Source organism: Echinops telfairi, unplaced genomic scaffold, assembly GCF_000313985.2.
Source record: "Echinops telfairi isolate 266 unplaced genomic scaffold, ASM31398v2 ScPeMD7_7472;HRSCAF=8510, whole genome shotgun sequence".
NCBI lineage: Eukaryota > Metazoa > Chordata > Mammalia > Afrosoricida > Tenrecidae > Echinops > Echinops telfairi.
This window is the reverse complement of record NW_022111376.1, coordinates 5193544-5213627: the sequence shown is the minus strand read 5'-3', so window position 1 is coordinate 5213627 and position 20084 is coordinate 5193544. Positions and strand designations below refer to the sequence as shown.

At 46.1% G+C, this 20084-nt stretch overlaps 1 protein-coding gene across 6 annotated transcripts in view; it reads left to right on the top strand.

Annotated features, from left to right (window-relative positions):
* Window positions 1-3928: 3928 nt before the first annotated feature.
* MTMR1 (myotubularin related protein 1) overlaps window positions 3929-20084 on the top strand; it is a 42825-nt gene continuing 26669 nt past the window's right edge. For 2 of the 6 annotated variants that reach the window (XM_045285467.1, XM_045285465.1), the window contains exons 1-3: window positions 3929-4784; window positions 18170-18193; window positions 18752-18778. In XM_045285467.1, the coding sequence (XP_045141402.1) occupies window positions 4665-4784; window positions 18170-18193; window positions 18752-18778 (171 nt within the window). In that variant the 5' untranslated portion in view covers window positions 3929-4664. The remainder of the gene's footprint in view (window positions 4785-18169; window positions 18194-18751; window positions 18779-20084) is intronic. The other 4 variants (XM_013007972.2, XM_045285466.1, XM_004715605.2 and 1 more) reach the window with 2 other exon arrangements.

The following is a 20084-nucleotide window of genomic DNA, read 5'->3' as shown; positions in this document are numbered from 1 at the left end:
CGGCCCGGCCCCGGCCCTGCCTGGATCTCCTGAAACCTCCTTCAGCCTTCCCCCCTCTGGGCCCTCGCCGGACCCCCCTCCAATGCGAACCCCTCCTTAGGGCTTCCTCCCTCCCCAGGTCCCCTGAAGCCTACCGTCTGGGCCCCACCCCCTCAGACTTCTCCGGGCGTCTCTCAGCATTGCCCCCCCCTCCCCACTTCCGTCTGGTGACCCGGGACGCTCCCAGCCCCCAGGGCCTTGGGAGCTGTCAAAACCATCCAGACCACCTCGCCGCCCCGCCTGCAGCAGCCAATCCTGGGGGAGGAAGTTCGCCCCAGCTGGCTTTCCGCTCCCAGCCGCATCTTTTCCCCTTGTGGTTTCTAGACAGAAATCCCACTGCCTGCCCTGTATCAGGGTTCTGAGTGGTGGCTGGTGGGGTGCAACCCGAGGGCGTGGGAACCAAGGTCGCCTCACTTGGAAAATTGGGTTGGCAAACTCCTAGTGCTTCGGGTTTTCAGACGTTGAAAGAAGGGGCGTACTTGTTTCCTGAGTGGTCTGGGAGAAGCAGAGGCCGATAGCACCCAACTGGAGGGCCCACGAGGGGTGGCTGACCCCCCCCCCCTGCCCCCAGCCCGGAATATCCAGTTTTCCCACATCTTGGGGAAGACTTGGACAACAACTAGCCTGCAGTTAGGCAAGAAGCTGTTGCAATCCTGTCGTGTGGCTTTGAGATGTTGGGTCTGCCTGCATTGCAATGGATGCTGAGACCTTCATTAGGCAAGCAGCCCATCACAGCTGAGTTACAGCAGGCATCAGGCCAGGTTTGGGACGGCTTGCAGACAGCGAGGATGGGACAATGCAAGGCAACTTTGGCACTCTTGACTCGCTGTTCAACAGTTTCAACCAATGGACTAAAAGCTAGGCTATAGACAGGCCCAAGTGGCAGGGCTGGGGCTGGGGCGTGCATCTGAGGCTTCTGGGAAGCTCCGGATGAACTCCAGCTGGCCAGGCCCCACTCCTAAGGCATGCGATTCAAGGCTTTGGGTGAGGCCCAGAAGTTAGTATTTTTTCCAAAGCTCCACGCCCTCAGTTGTAATCCACTGTACTGGGAGTTCACAGAGGTTCGGCACTGGAATGCTTCCCTGGTGGGGAGGGGAGGGGCAATAAGCAAAGACCTCCTCCTGGGCAGCTAGCATTGGACAAGAGTGGTGAAGACAGAGCTGACATTAGCAGGGGCAAAATGGGATGGGCTTTCTGAGAAACTGGTCAGGAAAGGTCCACATGGAGGCAGGCTCAGCTGGGCTAGGCCTCCTAAGGAATGTTGCACTGGACCCCACTGTGGGGAAGTGCTCCCAACTGTAAACTAAAAGGTCACTGGTTCAAATCCATGAGGCCCTCTGTGGAGAAAAGAGGAGATAGTCTGTTTCCATCAAGATCACAGCTTTAGAAACCCATTGTCCCTAGAAGTCAGAGAGGGGCTGTATGGGCATCTGTTGGCCTGCAGGGGAATCACTGCACAGGCTTGATTCAAATGCAGATTCTTATCCCTCACCCCTGCCCCCCAGGATCATCAGTCCACCTTTGGGGAAGCACTTGGAATTCTACATTTTAGCAAGCACTGTAGTAACCATAGGAACCTTGGCAGACTGGTGGTTATGAGTTAGACTATGATATGCAAGATCAGTAGTTCAAAACTACCAGGTCGCTATGGGAGAAAGATGGGGCTTTCTAATCCAGTAAAGAGTTACAGTCTCAGAATCCCACTGGGGCAGTTCTACCCTGCCCTGTTACAGGCACTGCGAGTCAGCATGGACTCCATGGCCATGGGTTTGGTTTTTTAGTTTGGTAATTACCATATAAGTAGGATGTCCACGTGATCTGTTTTTCCCAGACTGGCCCTGGTTGACCCCCTGGGGCAGGGTCATTATTAATGATAACCTCCTTGGACTCTCAGTGCCTTGCTTTGGATAAGATATGACATGCCCACCCTTGCCATGGGGACCAACAACAGGATGTCAATCAGGCCAGTTCTGGACTATAGGTAGACGGTTAAGACAAAGGCTCTGGAGGTGGGAGTCCAGCATGTGGCCTGAGAACAGAACAGTGAGGAGGCGGTGGGGGGGTAGGTATGACAGGGAGGGACCAAGGCCCTCAGCTCAGCGTGATGAGGGCTCTGGCAGTGGGCAGAGCTGCGGAGCTGTTGGTGTTTGGTTTACAGAGAAATGGTATTGCTGGGATGAGAAGATTTTAGGAAGTAACAGGCTCCTAGCTCTGGACATAGTGGTGATACGGTGTGCCATTCACATGGCCAGGAACAGGTGCTAAAGAGCGGGGATGGAGATCTGGATAGAAAGGGGTGCTTCTCAGTGCCCTCAGCAGGTAGAGGTAACATGACTTGTGGACCATTCATTCAGCCGTGGTGGGCGCTGCGTTCGGAAGCTTAGGGGAGGGGCAGGTTGCGAGGCTGTTAGGCTGGTGCCATGTAGACAGGGTAAGTTGGTCGTGGCTCTGTCCCAGACTAGAAGGAATGGCTCCCAGGAGCATTGGCGTCGACAGCAGGAGAGTCCAGGTTGGAGGAACAGAGCTGGGAGCCCCACAGTCTGCAAGTAATTGGAAGCATGCTACTATGTAGAGGGGGGCCCGGGGCCCAACCCAGCCTCCCTGCCACTGCTCTGGCCCTCGGGATGAGCTGTGAGCCAGCTTGCTTTTCAGAGGACCTCCTAGCATGGAAGCTGGTTTTCAGGGAGCATCGGGGTCTGGCCACACCCATGGACTGTAGCCGTCACGTCTCTCCTTGATTGAAGCCGGAGAGCCCTGCAAGAGGATGTGGCTTACTCAGTGAACCAGCTTGCTGGTGACAGAAACAGGACTCAAATCCTGGCCTCCTGTCAGTGAGCCTACTCAACCGTGCTGTTTGTCACGGCATTGGCCAGAGCACTTCCGGCCGCAAGTGATACAGAGCCCCACCTCAATCTAGCTTTAACCTAAAATGACATGTCTTAGGTTCCAGAACTGAGCAGAGACAGTGTTCTCTTGTCTTTGGGGGCCCCTCTAGGTAATGGGGATGGGAAGTGGCCTCCAACAGGTCCGGGGAGGGGCCACCCAGCCCAGGATGAGAGGAAAGCCTGGGCGGGCCTGGTTCTGGGTGACTCACCTGCCACTGAGGGCAGGAGAAGGAAGGGGCCAGTGCCCCCAACCCTGTGAGGTAGGACGAGGCAGCTCTCCAAAGGAAAGAGATGTGTCCTTATCCGAGGAAGGATGCTGGCTTCACCAGCTTACCCACAGTGAACTCAGGGCTCTTGCTGTTAGATGTGCCATCCGGGGGCGGCACGACAGAGAATAAGGCAGACAACCGGACAACACTAAAGGGGACTTAGATGTTATAAAGGAAGTTGAAGCCCCTCCCTTTTCCTTGCTTCCACCGCTTATGTGGCATTGTGGCTGAGAGATTCTATACCTGGTTGAAATGTCAGCCTGTTCATTGAGGGCTCTTTGCATTGCTTTCCTACTAGATAGACAAGACAGCCACCGTGCTGTCCTGAGTGGAGACTACCATTTTGGTCCATAGTCAAGTGTAACGATCGACTTAAATGCACATGTGTTGCTTTCATTGGTGATGTCATTTTTAAAGGTCTCCTGGCTGAACCCTTCAGCCTAGTTTGCACCCTAGACTCTTGGCAAGCGCCTCCTGGCATGAAACTGTGGACAACCACTGCCGCCTCTGTTGGCTCATCTGTGAAATAAGATAGTTTGACTCTCTCCTGCCCACCTCCAGGGTCGCTGTGCGGCTTAGGTGGATGGAGGTGCTCTGAGCACCAGGGAGCAGTACGCAGGTGGAAAATGCTGGCCTCCCCCCACCACCACCACCACCACCTCCACGCTGTGCTCTTACCAAGGGGTTGGCTGGTATCTGTGGCGCTGGCTTCTCTGTGTCCTCCCACGCAGTGAGCCAGGAATTATTGATCTGTCCTAGAAGGACAGGCGTCGACTAACAGTATGTTCCCCATGTGCTCAGTGGGGTCATCTTGGAAATGAGTTGGCCAACCCCCTTTCTGCCTTCTTGTCAAACCACAACTCTGAAGCTTGGGTATAATGATGACCCTGATGAACCTTGTGTAAGTTGGCAAAGCCCTTCAAGGCAGTGTAAGGTGTCGTTCTTACTGCATGCCCACCATGACTTTCCTTATTTGCCTTTGACCAAATCATCGTTCCTTTGGTTCCATAAACAGTCACTTTGATTTACTAGAAAGTTCATGATGCTTTAAAAGATTGAAAATTACCAATGTGAAATTGATCAGATGATTGACAAGAACCTGCTATCAAATAAGTATCCCAGAACACAAGTCTTTTTATAGAGCTAAGACTTGGCATGTTTCACATCAGAATTTATTTTCTGTAGATTGCATTAGAAATATGTATTCCATACCCTTGTAACAGAGGGGAAAAATATCCATGACATGCCAGAGACTGACATGCAGAACCTTCCATGAAACTTGTTTCAACTGCTGGAGTTCTCTGAAATTAACCCGGGACCTAACGTTTCTCCTTCATTGTCAGTTGGTTGGTGGTTCAGTTCTTATATTCAATATAAAGGTAACCAGCTGGTCTAATAAAAATTCATTCTTCTAAAAAATAAAATGTCCATATATCACTAAGAGCCATGTGGTTTTAAGTTGTTTACTGACATGATTTCTTTTAGTCCCACAGGATCTCATGTAGAGTGGTGTAAACAGCTTATAGCTGCTACAATTTCTAGTCAGATTTCAGGTTCAGTGACATCAGAAAATGTATCCAGAGATTACAAGGTAAGCAACAATTGAGTGCTACTACATTCTTGTTCGGAATACTGAGGAGCTGAAGAGCTTGAGTCCTTGATGCGCCACTGTCATTGGTTTGGGAATGAGTGGGGGAGGTCTCTGTTGTTAGATCTGGAATTGCAAAGAGCGATGTCATGGATATTTGGAATTCCAAGGAAGAACTATCTTTAGATTAGTATCATTCTTTTTTTCAATTCAGGTTCTATTTTATTTTTTAAATTACGTATTTTTCTGTGTTAAAGTTCTGATTTTTTGGAGACTGTCTGGTATATTTCCCTAACTTTACAATTTCCTTTTTCCTATTTAGGCAACTGTCTGTGAGTACTCAGCTAAAATTCATGTTTCTTTTTTTTTAAGCAAAAGGGAAGAAATTTATTAGAGCCCATACGGGAAACCCTAGAGGGGCCCAGCATCCCTACTGTGTAGGAATGCCCAGCAAAGGGTCATACCATTCACTGGACCCCCATGTCCCAGAGGGTCATACGTTTCTTAACATGTGAAACTGCACCAAATCTCGCAAGAGTTGTATGGGCAGCCACTTGTTTCGTTCTCATCATAATGAAAAATCACTCATTTCTTTTTCAAGTTAGATGCTCTACTTGTTCTCAACTGAGGGGTGGCAGGCCCTTCGACGGCAGGCACTGGGCTGGTCACTCACCACTGGTTGCCCAGCCTGCTCCTGGAAGACAACTGGTGCTCAATAAAGACCCATAGAATCAACTAGCAGACTTTAAAAGGTCCCAGTGCCCTCTTTATTAAGGTTAAAGAAGAGTCTCTCTCATCCGCCAGTGAAGTGTTGACACGTGCGGTAGATGAGACCAGACTTGAGCGTCAGGAGTCTCTTGTGCACGCTAGTCATCTGCACCTGCTAGCATGGGATCTCTATTTCTACTGGCATGTATACATGCCAGATAGTACCGGATCCCAGATGCCCATCAGTTAACAGTCTCTCAAGAGCAGGACCCTCTGCAGACTCTCAACCTACTGGATGGTCTTCACTACAGAACCACCATGAGGAGCGTAAAGACTTCTTTCTGCGGTTGCCCCCCTCCCCCGCCGCCTTATCAGAAGCTTTAGCCTCAGTTCCTCTTTAGCTCATAGCCTAGCAAGTGCAGAAAGTGACTCGAGAGGTCTCCTTGAGATTAGCTCTTGCTCTTCATCCGGTGTTGTTGATTATGCATGCTGCCAAAGACACGCAGGGCCGGGAGAAGGGGAGCTGCTCTACCCGTTACTACTGAGAGGGGCTGGGACCTTCAGCCCCTGGCTGAGCCGGGCCCCCCACCCCAACCCTGAGTCTCTGGTGGAGATACTGCCCTGCTGAGGGCAGAGAACACCGTATCTTCACCTAAATCCTGTGGGGTATGCTTCTGTTTTTTGGTTTTTGCGAACCACACAATCCCCTCCTGAGTTAGTTTCGTATGCCCCATGCATCGTATCTGCTTGTGCACGGGATGTTTATGGGCTGAAATCTGGTGGCTCTCAGGTCTCAGCTCGGCTGCGCCTGGACTGCTTTCATTACAGGCGAAAGGCTGGGCTGTCGGTTGGGTTCCATGCCAGCCCTGGCTGTTGGCCTTGTGCATAGTTCTCTGTGCCTTATCATGAAGTCACTATGTTTCATTTACTGGCCGTACTTTACAGTTTCTCTTCTGTATACCACCTGGGGCTGTAGATTTAAGCTTATGTGGAAATGGTTTAAAAGATAGTGCTGAGGAAAAAGGTCTTGGGTGTTTTTTTACATGATTTTTATTGGGGAGAAAAAGCGGTTTACCAATAGCAAACACCTTCGAATGATTGTGAAACAGCTGCCTTTATTGTGCAGGCCCTATAAGCATAATGTGTTTCTAAACCACAAAAGTCATTTTGTGTGCTGCTTATAGAGCACTTAAAATTAGGGTACTCAAGAAGGACCTTTGAGCACCTTCTGACATAGAAGCCGTTGCGTGTATAGCCTTATAAAATTACTTCTTCATCTTCATCATTAATGTTGCCATCCCACTGAAGTAACTCGCTGCCATAGAGTCAATGGTGACCCTATAGTAAGGTGGCCAGATGTTCCACTGTTGGTGGGACAGTCCCGATTTTTAACAATTTTTCCCGCATCCCACGGCATTTTTAAAACGTCCTGATTTTTGGAAAGAATGCACGACAAGCTAGGGTATACAGCTTTTGGCTGCCATGTGGCTATTTCGCCAGGATATGAGTTTTATCAATAGTGTCCTGCTTTACCAATGTTACAATCTGGTCACCTTACCCTGTAGGAAAGTCTAGAACAGCCTCTGTGGGTTTCCAAGGCTGTCACTCTTTATGGGAGCAGACAGCCTCATTTTCCTCCCTCGCTTGTGTAGGGTTCTGTCATGTTTTTGGCCCTGTCATTAATGTAAACCTTGAAAGTGCTTCCTCAAGAGCTGTTATCATAATCAGTTAACAGGGGAGGCAGTTAGGCCTTAGAGGGGTTAAGTGGTTTCTTTAGGATTCTACAGTTAGACTTGGGACTTCAACCCCAATAAAATCTCAACTATTGAAAAGCCAAAATGCTTAAAAAGCAAAGACATACTTTTACATTCTGTTTTCCATTTTTGTTGTTTTTTTTCCCTCCAAAATGTGGCCCTTAAGGGTCTTTGCACATCAACATTTCCTGGGGTGCCCAAAATAGTGACTCAGAATCTCTGAGAAGAGAGACCAAGGACTTCCAATATTTGTTAAGCACAAGAAAATCCAAGAGTTCTAGGCTTCCATACATGGCCATTTTCCGTGTCCGATACACTCTTGAAAATCTGGCTAATTAGCAACATTTGTGAGCTGTTGAGAACAATTGTTTTCTTATGTATTCATCAATTTGACAATCAGCTGGTAGCCCATGAAAAAACTCATTGCTATTGAGTTGAGGCCTACTCCAAGCAACTCTGTCCAGGGTAGAACTGCCCCTGTGGGATTCCTTGACTGTCAGTCTTTTCTTTGAAAAATATTTTTATTGACATATCTTACTCATGCTAATATATTCCTTCCTTTCCCATACAGTTCTGTTGTTCAATCCCATCAGGTGGGTCTACACAATCATCAATGCTATCAAATCTCCTCTCCCCCTGCCCTCTCCCCCCTCACTTCCCGTGCCCTCAGGGAACCCTGACTCCTGGCAGTGCCTCAGAGGGGTTTTCTATCTTGACTACCATGTATCAAGCGATCCTAAATGAACAAATGAAGGTCCGCAAGTCTGACCTGACCAATGAGGTATATCACGTGGGGACCATAAGAGCAAGGGGAGGAAATCTTAAAGACCTAGAGGATAGTTTTGTGGTTCATCAGTGCCACACTGTTGCCTGTCACTGTTTATGGGAGTAAAAAGCCCCGCCTTTCTCCCAATGAGTGGCTGGTCTTCGGTTTGAACTGCCAACTGTGTGGTTAGCAGCCCAGAACATAATCCACTGTGCCACTGGGGCTCCTTGATAGTCCATGAGAAGAGTAAATGGTATACCCATAGACATATATTTTGGTTTGTTTGAAATGAACCTGGTTGTCATGAAAGACTCCAAGCCCATTTCAGTTTTACTTTTACTCCTCTTTTTTAAGCTACTCAGACCAGTATTTAGGCTTGAGGGATAAGGAATCTGGAGGGATTTTTTTTGGTGGGGGTGGGAAGGCATATTTTAATAATTAATTATGTTACAATGTTTGCCCAAAACTAGCATATCAAATGTGAGTTACTCGACATTGCTTAGAGGAGGGAAACATAAAAGAAGAGTGGATTTAAAATCTACCCAAAGATACAAATACGCTTTACACAATTGATGTGTGTATGGATTGGGATAACAGTTGTATGAGCCCCTAATAAAATGTTAAAAAATAAAAAATAAAATAAAATCTACCCAAAGATAAATATTGATTAAATAACAGCACACAAAACTTACCAAGGCGGTATGTTAAAGGGCAAGTTTGGAGAGCCCATACCCAGCTGCAAGAGTAATTGGTTGCCCTACTGAATGCTGGATCAACTAAACTAAGAAATGCATGCTTTCCTGTCACGTCATCTTGAAGCTGTTGTTGTCTGATCATTAAAACTACTGGAATATAAGAAAAGGGTTTTGTTTTGGCCCCTCCACCCCCAGTACTGATTTAACTGCTTTCATTTTTACTAACCTAACAGGAGTTAGAAAAAAACTTCTGTCTTGAATATGTCAAGAAAACATTAAGAACAGGGTCTGAAAGTCCTCTGCCTTAGAATAGACCAAAAAATACAGTTACCAATAGCAGTGAAACATCTTTCGGAACTGATGGTAGAAATGCATAGTTGAGGATAGTGCATATTGTTTGGAAAGTAGAATTAGTCCAGAAGGAGGGGGCAGAATGGGGGAGTAAAGAAAAATAGTGCGGATTAGCTTTGTGACTTTGTGTAAGCCCTCGGGGGTCTTCTTATCTGTAGGGATAAAAGAGGTTGGATTAGATAAGTCTCGAAATGCCTTTCTTTCTAGAGCACTCTTCAGTTCTCTTTGGCCCAAAGGGATTTGATTTTGTCCAGCCTTAAGGAAATTAGAACATTGCAGTTTTAATGTGATCATCTTCCTCTTGCTTCATCATCATTATCACCACCAGCACCACCACCACCACCACCATCTTTCCGTCCCTATCTCCCCCGCCCCATGCACACAGTAGCTAGATCTCTAAGCACTCTGAAGAAGGAAGAGAAGATGGAGAAGGTCTTGTGCTAAGCTTAAACTTTTAAAACAGGTCAGGAAGCCAATTAAAGCCTCAATCCTCAACAGAAATATTCAGAAGGTCTTTGAAGGAGGGGGGGATGTAGTGTATGAGAAAGACTGCCTTCTATTTGAGCTAGGTCTTGGTTACGATTTCTTAACTGGAGAGTATGAGTGTATGTATGGTCAGGGAAACCTGAGCATAACCTTTGCGAATCCGTGGTTGTGATCCCTGGCTGGCTGCAGACCTGAATGCTGGCAGAGGGCACTTAGTGAATGGCTAGGCAGACAAGGCAGTGGCTGGGAGAGTACAGCATAACCCGCCCAAAGCAATGAAAGAAAAACCGAAAGAACAGATCCTACGACTGCTTCTGGGAGCAACGTTCTCCCATTTGTATTGAATAGCTAGAAGGGCTATCTTGACTCCCAGGGTTACTTTCCAGGAAGAATTCTTGCTTTTAAATGCCACGATTTGGACTTCGCCTTCCAAGAAGATGAAATAGACATACTTTCCCCCGACGCTGTCACTAAGTGTAACGAAAAGTCTGCATGTTCTCTATGAACTAAACATAAGGACATACCAAATGATAGAAAAGCCACGGGAGCAGCTAGAGACTTCAAGACACAAGGAATGACTGGTGAGAAATATTTAAAATATATTGTATTTCTTTATACCAGCAATGAACAATCTGTCCCCAAACAAGCAAAACTGTGTTGGGAAAAGTACAGCCAGAATCCTCCTTGAAGGGAGGCTGGTGAAACTTCATGTCACATACTTTGGACATGTTGTCAGAAGAGACCAGTCTCTGGAGAAGGACATCATGTCGGGTAGGTCCACGATAGGGGAAGACTTGAGGAGATGGCTTGACACAGTGGCTGCAACAAGGAGCTCAAACAGCAGCTGCACGGCTGGCGTAGGACTGAGCAGAGTTTCTTTGGGTTGTACATAGGGTCACTATGAACGGAACGGCCTGCCTGACACCTAACAACAGCAATTAACACACGGAACCCGACATTGGGAATACAATAGCATTTACAGTTGCTCGAAACATGAAGTCCAAAATTCAAACTAAATCACGGCCATCAAGCCGATTTCGACGCAAAGCAACCCTCTAGGACAGAGTAGGACTGCTACCATAGGGTTTTGGGAGCTATAAATCTTCGCCGGAGCAGACAGCCTCATTTTTCTCCCTCAGAAGAGAAATATCATGACAAATAATCATATGAAAAGAGGTTCAACATCATTAGCTGTTCAGTGAATCCCAAATAAACTACGATACGATTCCGCTTCACACTTATCAGAACAGGTAAAATGAACACTCGTGACAGAGCTGAATGCCATGCTAGCCAGGACAAGGGGAGGCTGGGTTTCTTGCACGTTGCTGGTAGGAAGTAAACAATATAGCCACTTTGGAAAACAGTTTGGCGGCGTCTTAAAAAAACAACAAAAAACCAAAATGTGTCTACTCGTTTCAATCCTGGGCATTTGTCCCAGAGAAATGAAAACTTCTGCTCACACAAAAACCTGTACATGAATGTTTACAGCAGCTGTTTTCCTAATAGCCTCAAACTGGAAACAACCCAGCTGGTCTTCACCAGGTGTCTGGGTAAATAAACCGGTGTACCCATCGGGCCACAGAACACTGAATGGGGAGAAGAGAGAGCTTTTGAGTTCAACAAGTTGGCTGACGCTCAGGAATTATGCTAAGTGAAAAAAGCCAACCCCAAACAGGTCTATACTGTATGACTCAATTTATATACAACTCTTAAAATAACACAAGTGTGTCAATAGTGGTTGCCAGGAGGTAAGGGGTGGGGCGGAAGGGAAGTGGGTGTGGTTATAAAAGAGCAATGGGAGGGAGCTTTGCAAACTATTTTGTCTTGCATTTCCATCTTTATCAGTATCACTATTCTGTTGTGTAACAGTGCGCTCAAACATCAAATTAGGAGCTTGTCCCATCAGTTTGCAATATGCTACTACTGGGGGGGGGGCATTTCTCTATATTATTCCTTATAACTGCACGTAAGTCTATGAGAATCTCAAAAAAAGATTAATTTTGGGAAAGTCTAGATCTTTAACGACTATTGATATAACAACTCGATATAACAGAGTCATTAATTTAAATGGAGAGTGCAGTTATGCTGATGTATATTTTACAGTTTAATTTAGGATATGGGTATCAACAAGTACCCTGCCTGTAATTCAATTACAGATGAACGGATCTCTTCTGTAAGTGCAAATTGGGGTCATAATATTTCCACAAGGATGTGCTTGACCTGCTCCTTGGCCAGGTTTTGGGAGGCAGTCAAGACTGAAGGCATGTGTTTTAGGTCAGGGTATGGGTATGGACATTGGGCAAGGTTCAGGCCTGACCAGTCTCTCCCACCTCAGGGCTGTCGTTTGATGTTCCTGTCGGAAAGTGATTTGGACAGTACCTTTGACTTTGAGACTGTTATTGACCTGCCCTTGGTCTAACTCAAGCCAGCTGTTGCATAAACTTCTGGTTATTGAGGCTCTACTGCAGCAAGAACAGTCTCCTGACCTAACAGTTCAAATGTCTTAGCAGGGGCAAGTCTTTCCTTTGTTATACACTGTACCCCTAAAAGAGAAAAGAGTGATGTCCTTTACTCCAGTATTGCAATCTTTTCTTGAAAAGATGCCTCCTAGAGACATGAGTGCAAAGCTAACTGACTTACAAAAGACAGATACTTATTTGGCTTAGAATTGTCTTGTGTGACATATCAAAAAGATTATGTCATTTGTAGTCTGAGCATTTGAATTTGAGTCACAGCCCTGTCGATGACCAGCTGCCTAAGAACGCACTTAATTTTGCTGAGCCACAGTCTCCTCATCTGTATAATGGGTATTATAGCAGAGGTTGATGTGCTAAATGAGGCAACATATGTATGAAGCACTTACAAATGCTCATTTAAGCGATCTTGTTTCTCTTTATAAGTGTAGCCCTCAAACCCCAAACTCACTGCCATCTAGTCAATTCTGACTCACAGCAACCCTACAGGTCAGAGTAGAATGCCCACAAGACTTTGTATGGGAGTAGAAAGCCTTGTCTGTCTCTCAAAGAGCAGCAGGTAGTTTTGAAACACTGACCTTGTGATTAGAAGCCCAATGAGTAATCGCTATATAAAAAGGAATATAAAATAAACACATTGCTGTACAGAATCAAATTCATTACTTGAGCACTTGTGATGTGCCAAGGGCTGGGCTTGGCCCACATGGAATTCACAGTGAGATGCAAGTAATTATGGTATAAGTTGGACTGCCTGCTATGAATGTTAAACATGAAAACCAAGTGCAGTGGGAGGAGCAAAATAGGGCATTCTGGGAACTCAGACATAGATGGCCCACCCACCAGAAAGGAAGCATGCTTAGGTGAGGTCAGGAGCATGCATGCCAACTAGAGCTAGCTAGTTGGAGTCACTACTCTGCCGTTGCCGGCTGTATGACCTTGGGCAAACTACATCATCCTTGGCTGCCTCCATTTCCTCTTGTAATACCGGGGCAAGCGTAGTTTCCCCTTCCTAGAAGGAAATCGTGCTGGGTAAAGTGAAAAAGAAGAGACTTTATAAGCAGACACAGTGGCTGCAACAAATGGGCTCAAACATAGCAATGATTGTGAGATGATACAGGACCACGCAACATTTTTTTCCTGTTGTTCGGATGCTGTGAGGCAGACGTGACTTGGGATACTAAGAGCACAGGAGTGGCTGCAAGGGGGAGATGACACCACCATGGTATTGTGTGTCTGACTAGTACAGGCTGTGTTTGGAAATATGCTGAAGTACTTTCGGATTGCTGATCAGGAATAAAGACACTGGAGCCAAACAGATTTAGCACCAACATTTTGGCGGGATTTATTATTGAAACGAGCTGTGTTGGCGGGTGTGGCTTAGGTGGGTATCCACAGTGAGCTGTCTCAGCCTTTGCCCCAGAACTAAACACACTCACCCAAAGGCAGCCCTGGATGAATGTGGCCTCCTGGGCAGGGCCCACAAAAACAAACCCATCCTCCCCAAGAGTCCAGAGGCAGCAGTCAGGTTGAGACCTTTATCTCGGCTGAAGAGGGCTCCCAGGATGACTGAAACAACCTGAGGGCAGAGGAAGGAAGTTGTACCCCCCACCCAAATTCTTCCACAGCTTTAAATGGTAGTGCCTTTTCTTGATTTTAGTGAAAGCCGTTTAGAGTGTGGTAAACATTTTTATTTAATATTTGGGCAGTATGCTGGCTTTGCTAAATAGAGGATTCATTTCTTTACATCTCCTTGTAGGTTCTTGGGGTGCGTAGGAGTTGAGGGAGAGTCTGTGGAGTAGGCAAGAGAATTGTGGTATGTGAAGGGAGCTTCCAACAATCTGCATGAAAAAAAAATCCCTTCTCTTTCAATTCCATTTTTCATGAACCTTTTGAAGCACTGTCTCTCCCCCTCACCCCCATAGGTTGGGGAATCTGAGACAAGGCAACTAAAAAATATTGCCCATTAGTACTAAGAGCTCTTACTACTTGAGTTAGTATGCCACCCCAGCTACTGGCACCTTAACTCAGAGGTCCTCAAACTTTTTAAATGGGGCCAGTTCACTGTCCTTCAGACCCGTTGGACAGACGGACTATAGTTTAAAAAAAACTATGAACAAATTCCTATGTACACTGCACATATCTTATTTTGAAGTAAAAAAAACCAAATGGGACAAAAACACCCGGTGGGCCAGATAAATGTCCTCCGCGGGCCGCAGTTTGAGTATGCCTGCCTTAACTGATTGAACCCTCTCAATGGCAAGGGAGACCACTGAGCATCACTGATGAGGAGATAAGAGACCCAACTCAAGCTTGTGTGACTCATCTGAGGGTCTGCTGCCAGGGAGTGCTGGGCCAGGGTTTGAGTCCAGAGCTTAGTCTTGTGACCACTTAGCTGGTGTGCTTGCCTAGTCCCCGGTTAGAGACATGCATTCTCAAGTCTACCTACAGATGTAGGACTTGGTAGGATCCGATTCTGGTGTCTGTTAACATAAAACCACTGTTCTCTCCTCTAGCTTCCATTAGAATCAGATTCTAGAGCAAAAGAACCCTCTCTGTATGCCTGAAATGGCTTTTATCTGGAAAAGTAAAAAGTGAACTAGAGAGAAACACTCAGGTATCAGCATCGAGATATCCTGGTAAGCCTCCATTGCCCTCTCATGTCACAAATACAGAGAACTCCATGACAATTGTTTTAAAAGTATGTTTTTAAAAGCAGGTGGTCACCCTATCTATGTTCAAACTTTAGAGTTCCAGTTTAGTGACAAAGAGTTTTATCACCTCTATATAAAGCCCACTTGTACTACTTAGTTCTGCATTAAAGGATAGTTCCTTTAAAATGTGATCGTGATGCGGATGTAAAGCTATCAGCACCCTCATGCACTGCTGCTGGGAAAGAAAATAGTGCAGCTGTTATATCAAACAGTTGGCAGTTCCTTAAAAAGTTGAGCACAGAATCACGATCTCATTCACTCACTTACTGCCATCGAGTTGATATCAACTCATAGCGACCCTACAGGACAGGGTAGAACTGCCTCTGTAGGTTCCTGAAACTTTAACTCAGTACAAGAGTAGAGAGCCAGATGACCCAGCAATTCACTCCTGGGTGTATTCCCGTAAGAATTGAAAGCAGTGATTCAGTCAAACAAAGGTACACCAACACCTTTGAGCTTGGTCTCTTCCTTGTCTAGTGAGAGGATGAGAGAAAAACAAGACAGTAAAAGAATTGGGGTGGGGGGATGTTGAGATGACTGGACCCAAGCTGAGGCTGGGGTTGGGGTCAGGAACATGGCGAGAGTCATTGCAGCCTTGTTCACAATAGCCGAAAGGTGGAACCACCCTAAGTGCTTAGCAGCAGATGGCTGGATATGCACCATGGGCTACCTAACTCCAAGGGACCACTGCTCAGCCTGAAAGAGAAAGGAAGGCATGGTACACGCTATGACAGAGATGATCCATGAAAGAAGCCAGGCACAAAGGGACAAAAATGACATGACCCCATTTATAGGAAATATCTATAATGGGTCAACCCATCTTGGCCAATACTTTGCATCTGAGGGGGCGCTGGAACGATTCCGAGGGACAACAAAAACAGATACCTACACTGTATCCTGGATCAAGGGCTATAGTGTAAGCATTGTAATTGTCGGGGCATTGAGTAGTTTTTTGTTTGTGTGTTTTTTCTGAAAAGGAGGTGGTCGGGAACCTACGAATTCTTGCAAAAGACTGGTACTTACCAGGGGGACAAGAGGGGAAGCACAACCAGAATAAGAAGGAAGCATTCACTACATCTATTTCATGAGTGTTTTTTTATGATGATGCTCTTGAAGGCAAACCACAAAAGAACTAAAGAGCAGTCAGCAGAGAATGGGGAGAAGGGTGTGGCTTGGGAATGCTTATTATCTCATCTTTTAAAATAGAAAGTCAGAAGTTGACAAAGAAATAGAAGCAGAGCTATATTTACCGTTAGGGTTTATTTATCTCAGAAGATTAAAACACAGATGTGGACGCTCTTGGAGGGAGGGGCAGGGGGACTTGCTATTTTGCTGTCATTCAAGGTTCTTTTTTTTAATTGCCATATATGTATGTCGGTATTTATTATGCTTTAATTGAACAGACTTTCATTTTTAGAGCCGATTTAGGCACAGGAAACCAGCCAGATAGACTGTGACTGATATCTTGCATTTCCGTGGTGTGATTGTTCTAATTGACGAGCCGGCATTGATACATTCTTAGTAACTGGAGTCCATTGATTACATGCAGACCACTCTGTTGTCCAGTGAAAAGTTTTGCTAAATTTATCAAGTCATGAGTCCAGTCATCACAGGATCATGCAGAACCTAAAAATGTCCTGCGCTCCCCTGACGACCACCAATTTTGCCTCTTCTACAATGCCATATGGTGGGCATCATCCAATATGAAACCTTTTTAAACTGCTGTTTTTTTTTTCTTTCACTTAGCAATGTACCATATATACTCGAGTATAAGCCGACCCGAAAACCAGCCGAGGCACCTAATTTTACCACAAAAACTGCATTAAAAAATATGCTGAAAAACTTGGCTTATTCACGAGTATATACAGTATGCTCATGGAAGATTCTTCCATGCCCTTTTGTGGCTTGACAGCTGTGTTCTTTTTATTCTGAATAAGAGTCAACAGGGGCAACTCACAGGTAGTCAGAAATGAGCCTGTCCTGTAAGGTCCCTATGAGTCACAATTGACTTGATGGCACTGAGAGTTGAGTCTGGTTGGGCCACAGTTGTGTTTCTGTTTACTTATTGAAGGCCATCTTGGCTGCTTCCCGCTTAGGGAAACAATGAACAAAGTTGCCTTAAAGGTGTATGTGTGGATTTGGGTGTGGATGTAAGTTTTCAACTCACGTGGAGAAACACCTGGAAGAGCAAACGCTGTATCATAGAGGTAGTTGCTGCCACACTGACTTCCCAGGCGGCTCTACCATTCACATCTCACCAGCAACGAAAGAGAGTTCCTCTTGTTCCCCATCCTCATCAGCATCTTTTTTGTTTTGTTTTAGTCATTCTAATAGGTGGTCAGTCTTTTTTTTTTAATTTTTCATACAAGCTTTCTTGAAGTATAATTGATGAATCTTAAGCTGCACATTTTTCAAGGATTCCCTTTGAGAAATTTTGACATCTGTGTCCACTAGCGCGTTGCCACACTTAGGACTCTCAGGGCTCCGCTTCTGAGTCGAAGTAGTCTATGTTTAGGAGCAGACACCCAGGCTTCCATTCTTTCTCTAAGAGCTGGAGCACCACTTAATTCAGGATACTCCTTAAACAAAGAGTCTCCAGGAGCCTTTCCTAATGACAGAATGATGGTCTGTGAAGCCTCCATGTTTATATGATTTGATCCATCACGAGTGGCATCTATAAAGAGAATAAGAACCTCAGAAGATGTTTTGAAGTCTGCCCTAGACTTTTCACTTTTCAAAAGATTTGCCCTGGACTGTGGGCTGTCCGAATACCTGCTCTTCACAGGATGGGAGGCTACCTGTCTTCCCCTGACCTAGGCCCCATCCCTCCCAGGCAGCCAGCTTCCCTTCCTGCCCTACCCTTTTTCATGCTGGAGTCTGGAGGCCCAAGCCAGAAAGGGAAATCCACATTCAATAGAAGCCAGGTGAATGTTTGTGGTTACAGAGGTTTTTTGACACCATTATTAGTGCTATAGTTGAGCTGGGAGATGTGGGTGTGCACGCACGCACGCACGCATGCACAATAGTGGGGAGGGGCAAGGGCTGTTTTTCTGGGTACTTTGGGAACATGACCACCTTTTGAGATCATTGTTCCTATAAAGAAGGTACGTTCCAGACCCCAAACAGACGTACACATGAACACTTAAACATAGCCTGCTCACCATTGCTGACTGTAGCCCTTGGCAGAAGAGACTTGCACATTCAGTAATGTGGTCTGGCTCAGCCTGCTGGCAATCCCTTTGTCCACATTGTAGACAAGTCTGCAAATAGGCCTATGTTTAGGATGACTGGGATGCCAAATGAGACCCAGTGGGCAAATGTGTTTACATCGATCTGGCTACTGGTATTCAGTGGGTGGTGCCATTCCTTAGGGAGTGGGCTTCTCTGGCACAGGCCAGGAGTGATGCCTGTCCGATGCTGACGGTCTGTATTTTAACTAACAGGTCTTCAGGAGGCCTGACATAAGGGTAAGGATGGCTGGCTTTCTGTGTGTGTCCGTGCTTCCCTGAACACCGCCACATTTGCTGCGTGTTCTCTTTGCGGGTGGCGGCCGGTCCCTCTGGTCACTTGCTCTGCCATGGCGAAGCTCCGAGTGCTCACTAGCAACGCTTTTGTTCGTTCCAGTGTTTTCGCCCGCATTAAAAGCCAGTGTGTGTGTGAGGGCGAGACAGGAAACATGCTCCCAGCGTGCAGTGCTGACTGTGGTATTACTGGAAGACCGCCCGGAATGGAGGTCTTCGCTGGGCTTAGAAGGCTGGGCTTATTGTGTGTGCAATCCATGCTCAAGAGTGTGGCTGCCTCCCCCGCACCCCAGGGACAATGAGAAGCCCTCCTGCCTAGTACCAGGTTTCAGCTCCTGTTCGTGTGTGCATGCCGAGTCCCAAGAGCGGAAGTGTTCATCGTGAAGATAAATTGAACGCAACCACTCCCGTCTGACTGTTCTTACAAGACCAGATGTAGCTGCTAAAACCCATGGGGTTTCGCTTCAACTTCCCTCACTGTTCTCCCCCACCCCTTTATTTCAGAGCATTCATAAAGCAAGACAGAGATCGGTAATGTGCATGATTACACCTGAGTGTCACATGTTGCGAACTAACCTCCTTTCTAGTAAACCAAAGCTGTGGGGATGTTGGCAACCCGCTGCAGTGCCTTGCAGTGTAGAGTTTTCAGTGCTGTGCAAGGCCAGGAAAGAGTAGACGCGTAAGCAGGCGCAGTCAGCTCCAAGCTGTTCTAGTGGGTTTATCTTCTTTCATTCTTGTTTTCCTTCATGCATGGGCCTCATTTTCTTTCCTTGCTTCCCATTGTTAAATAGTACTGTTGGTTTGACGCTTGCATGGACTTGGAAATGCCAGGGGTTTTCTGTGGGGGTGTGTGTGTCTTTGCTCGTTCGCTTCTTGTGTTTGTACATTTTTCTTCTTAAAGGCTAATTCCCTTTTCCATTGGAGTTGTAAAGACAGACCTTTCAAAGATTGGTGGCATTTAAAGACCCCACTGCTCTGAAGGGTGGCAGTGCCAACCGCACACTCCGTTCCGTCTGAAGAAAAAGCATAAACGTGGGTCAGGTAGCTTACTGCCCACAGCTCTGAGGCTCTGTCAAACCCATGGCCCTCTTTCAGAACTGCAGTCGTTGGAACCAAAGTTTCATGAAATAAAAGAGAGATTTCGGTTGACTGAGTACTTTCGGCCCCAGACATTTGACCCACCTTTACAAAGGGACTGCATCCTCGTGTCATCCTCAGTACTTATGTTCTTTTATTCCTCCCACTCAACTAAATGTCCAACTTTCAAGTTGCAAAACAGAGTTGATTCTGTGGAAATTCATACAGGAACAGTGTGCTTTCAAAGGGATTGGAACAATTTGTTTTAAAACTTAAATAAGCAAATGTGATTTTCCAGCGGTTGCATGGAAGCATATTGATGGTATAATTAGAAAGAATGTGATTCAAAATCACATTTTTTTTAAAATCACATTAAAAAAAATGAACTAACGGGTATAGCTACATATGTATATGTTACATACATATACGCATATGACAAGCATGTGATGTTGCATGTGTGTGTGTGTCACAAACACATCTAATCTGGGATTTCGTCAGGACCAGGGTAATTGACACCCCCACCCACCCCCCCGACAGTGTAGTCATTCCTTGGAGAATAGGAACACTGTGTTTAAACTGCATGACTCTGACCTTGCTTTGTATTTGCCCTCAACTTTGCTCTGGGCCTGGTGTCTGTGGGGTGTTCTCCTTTCTGTCAATGTTGTTATGTGTTTCATTGCTCGACGCTAGCATATTGCTTGATTTTAAGGAAATGGTACACTCTTTGAAAGCCATGATTTTTTTTTTTTGCTTTTCATTT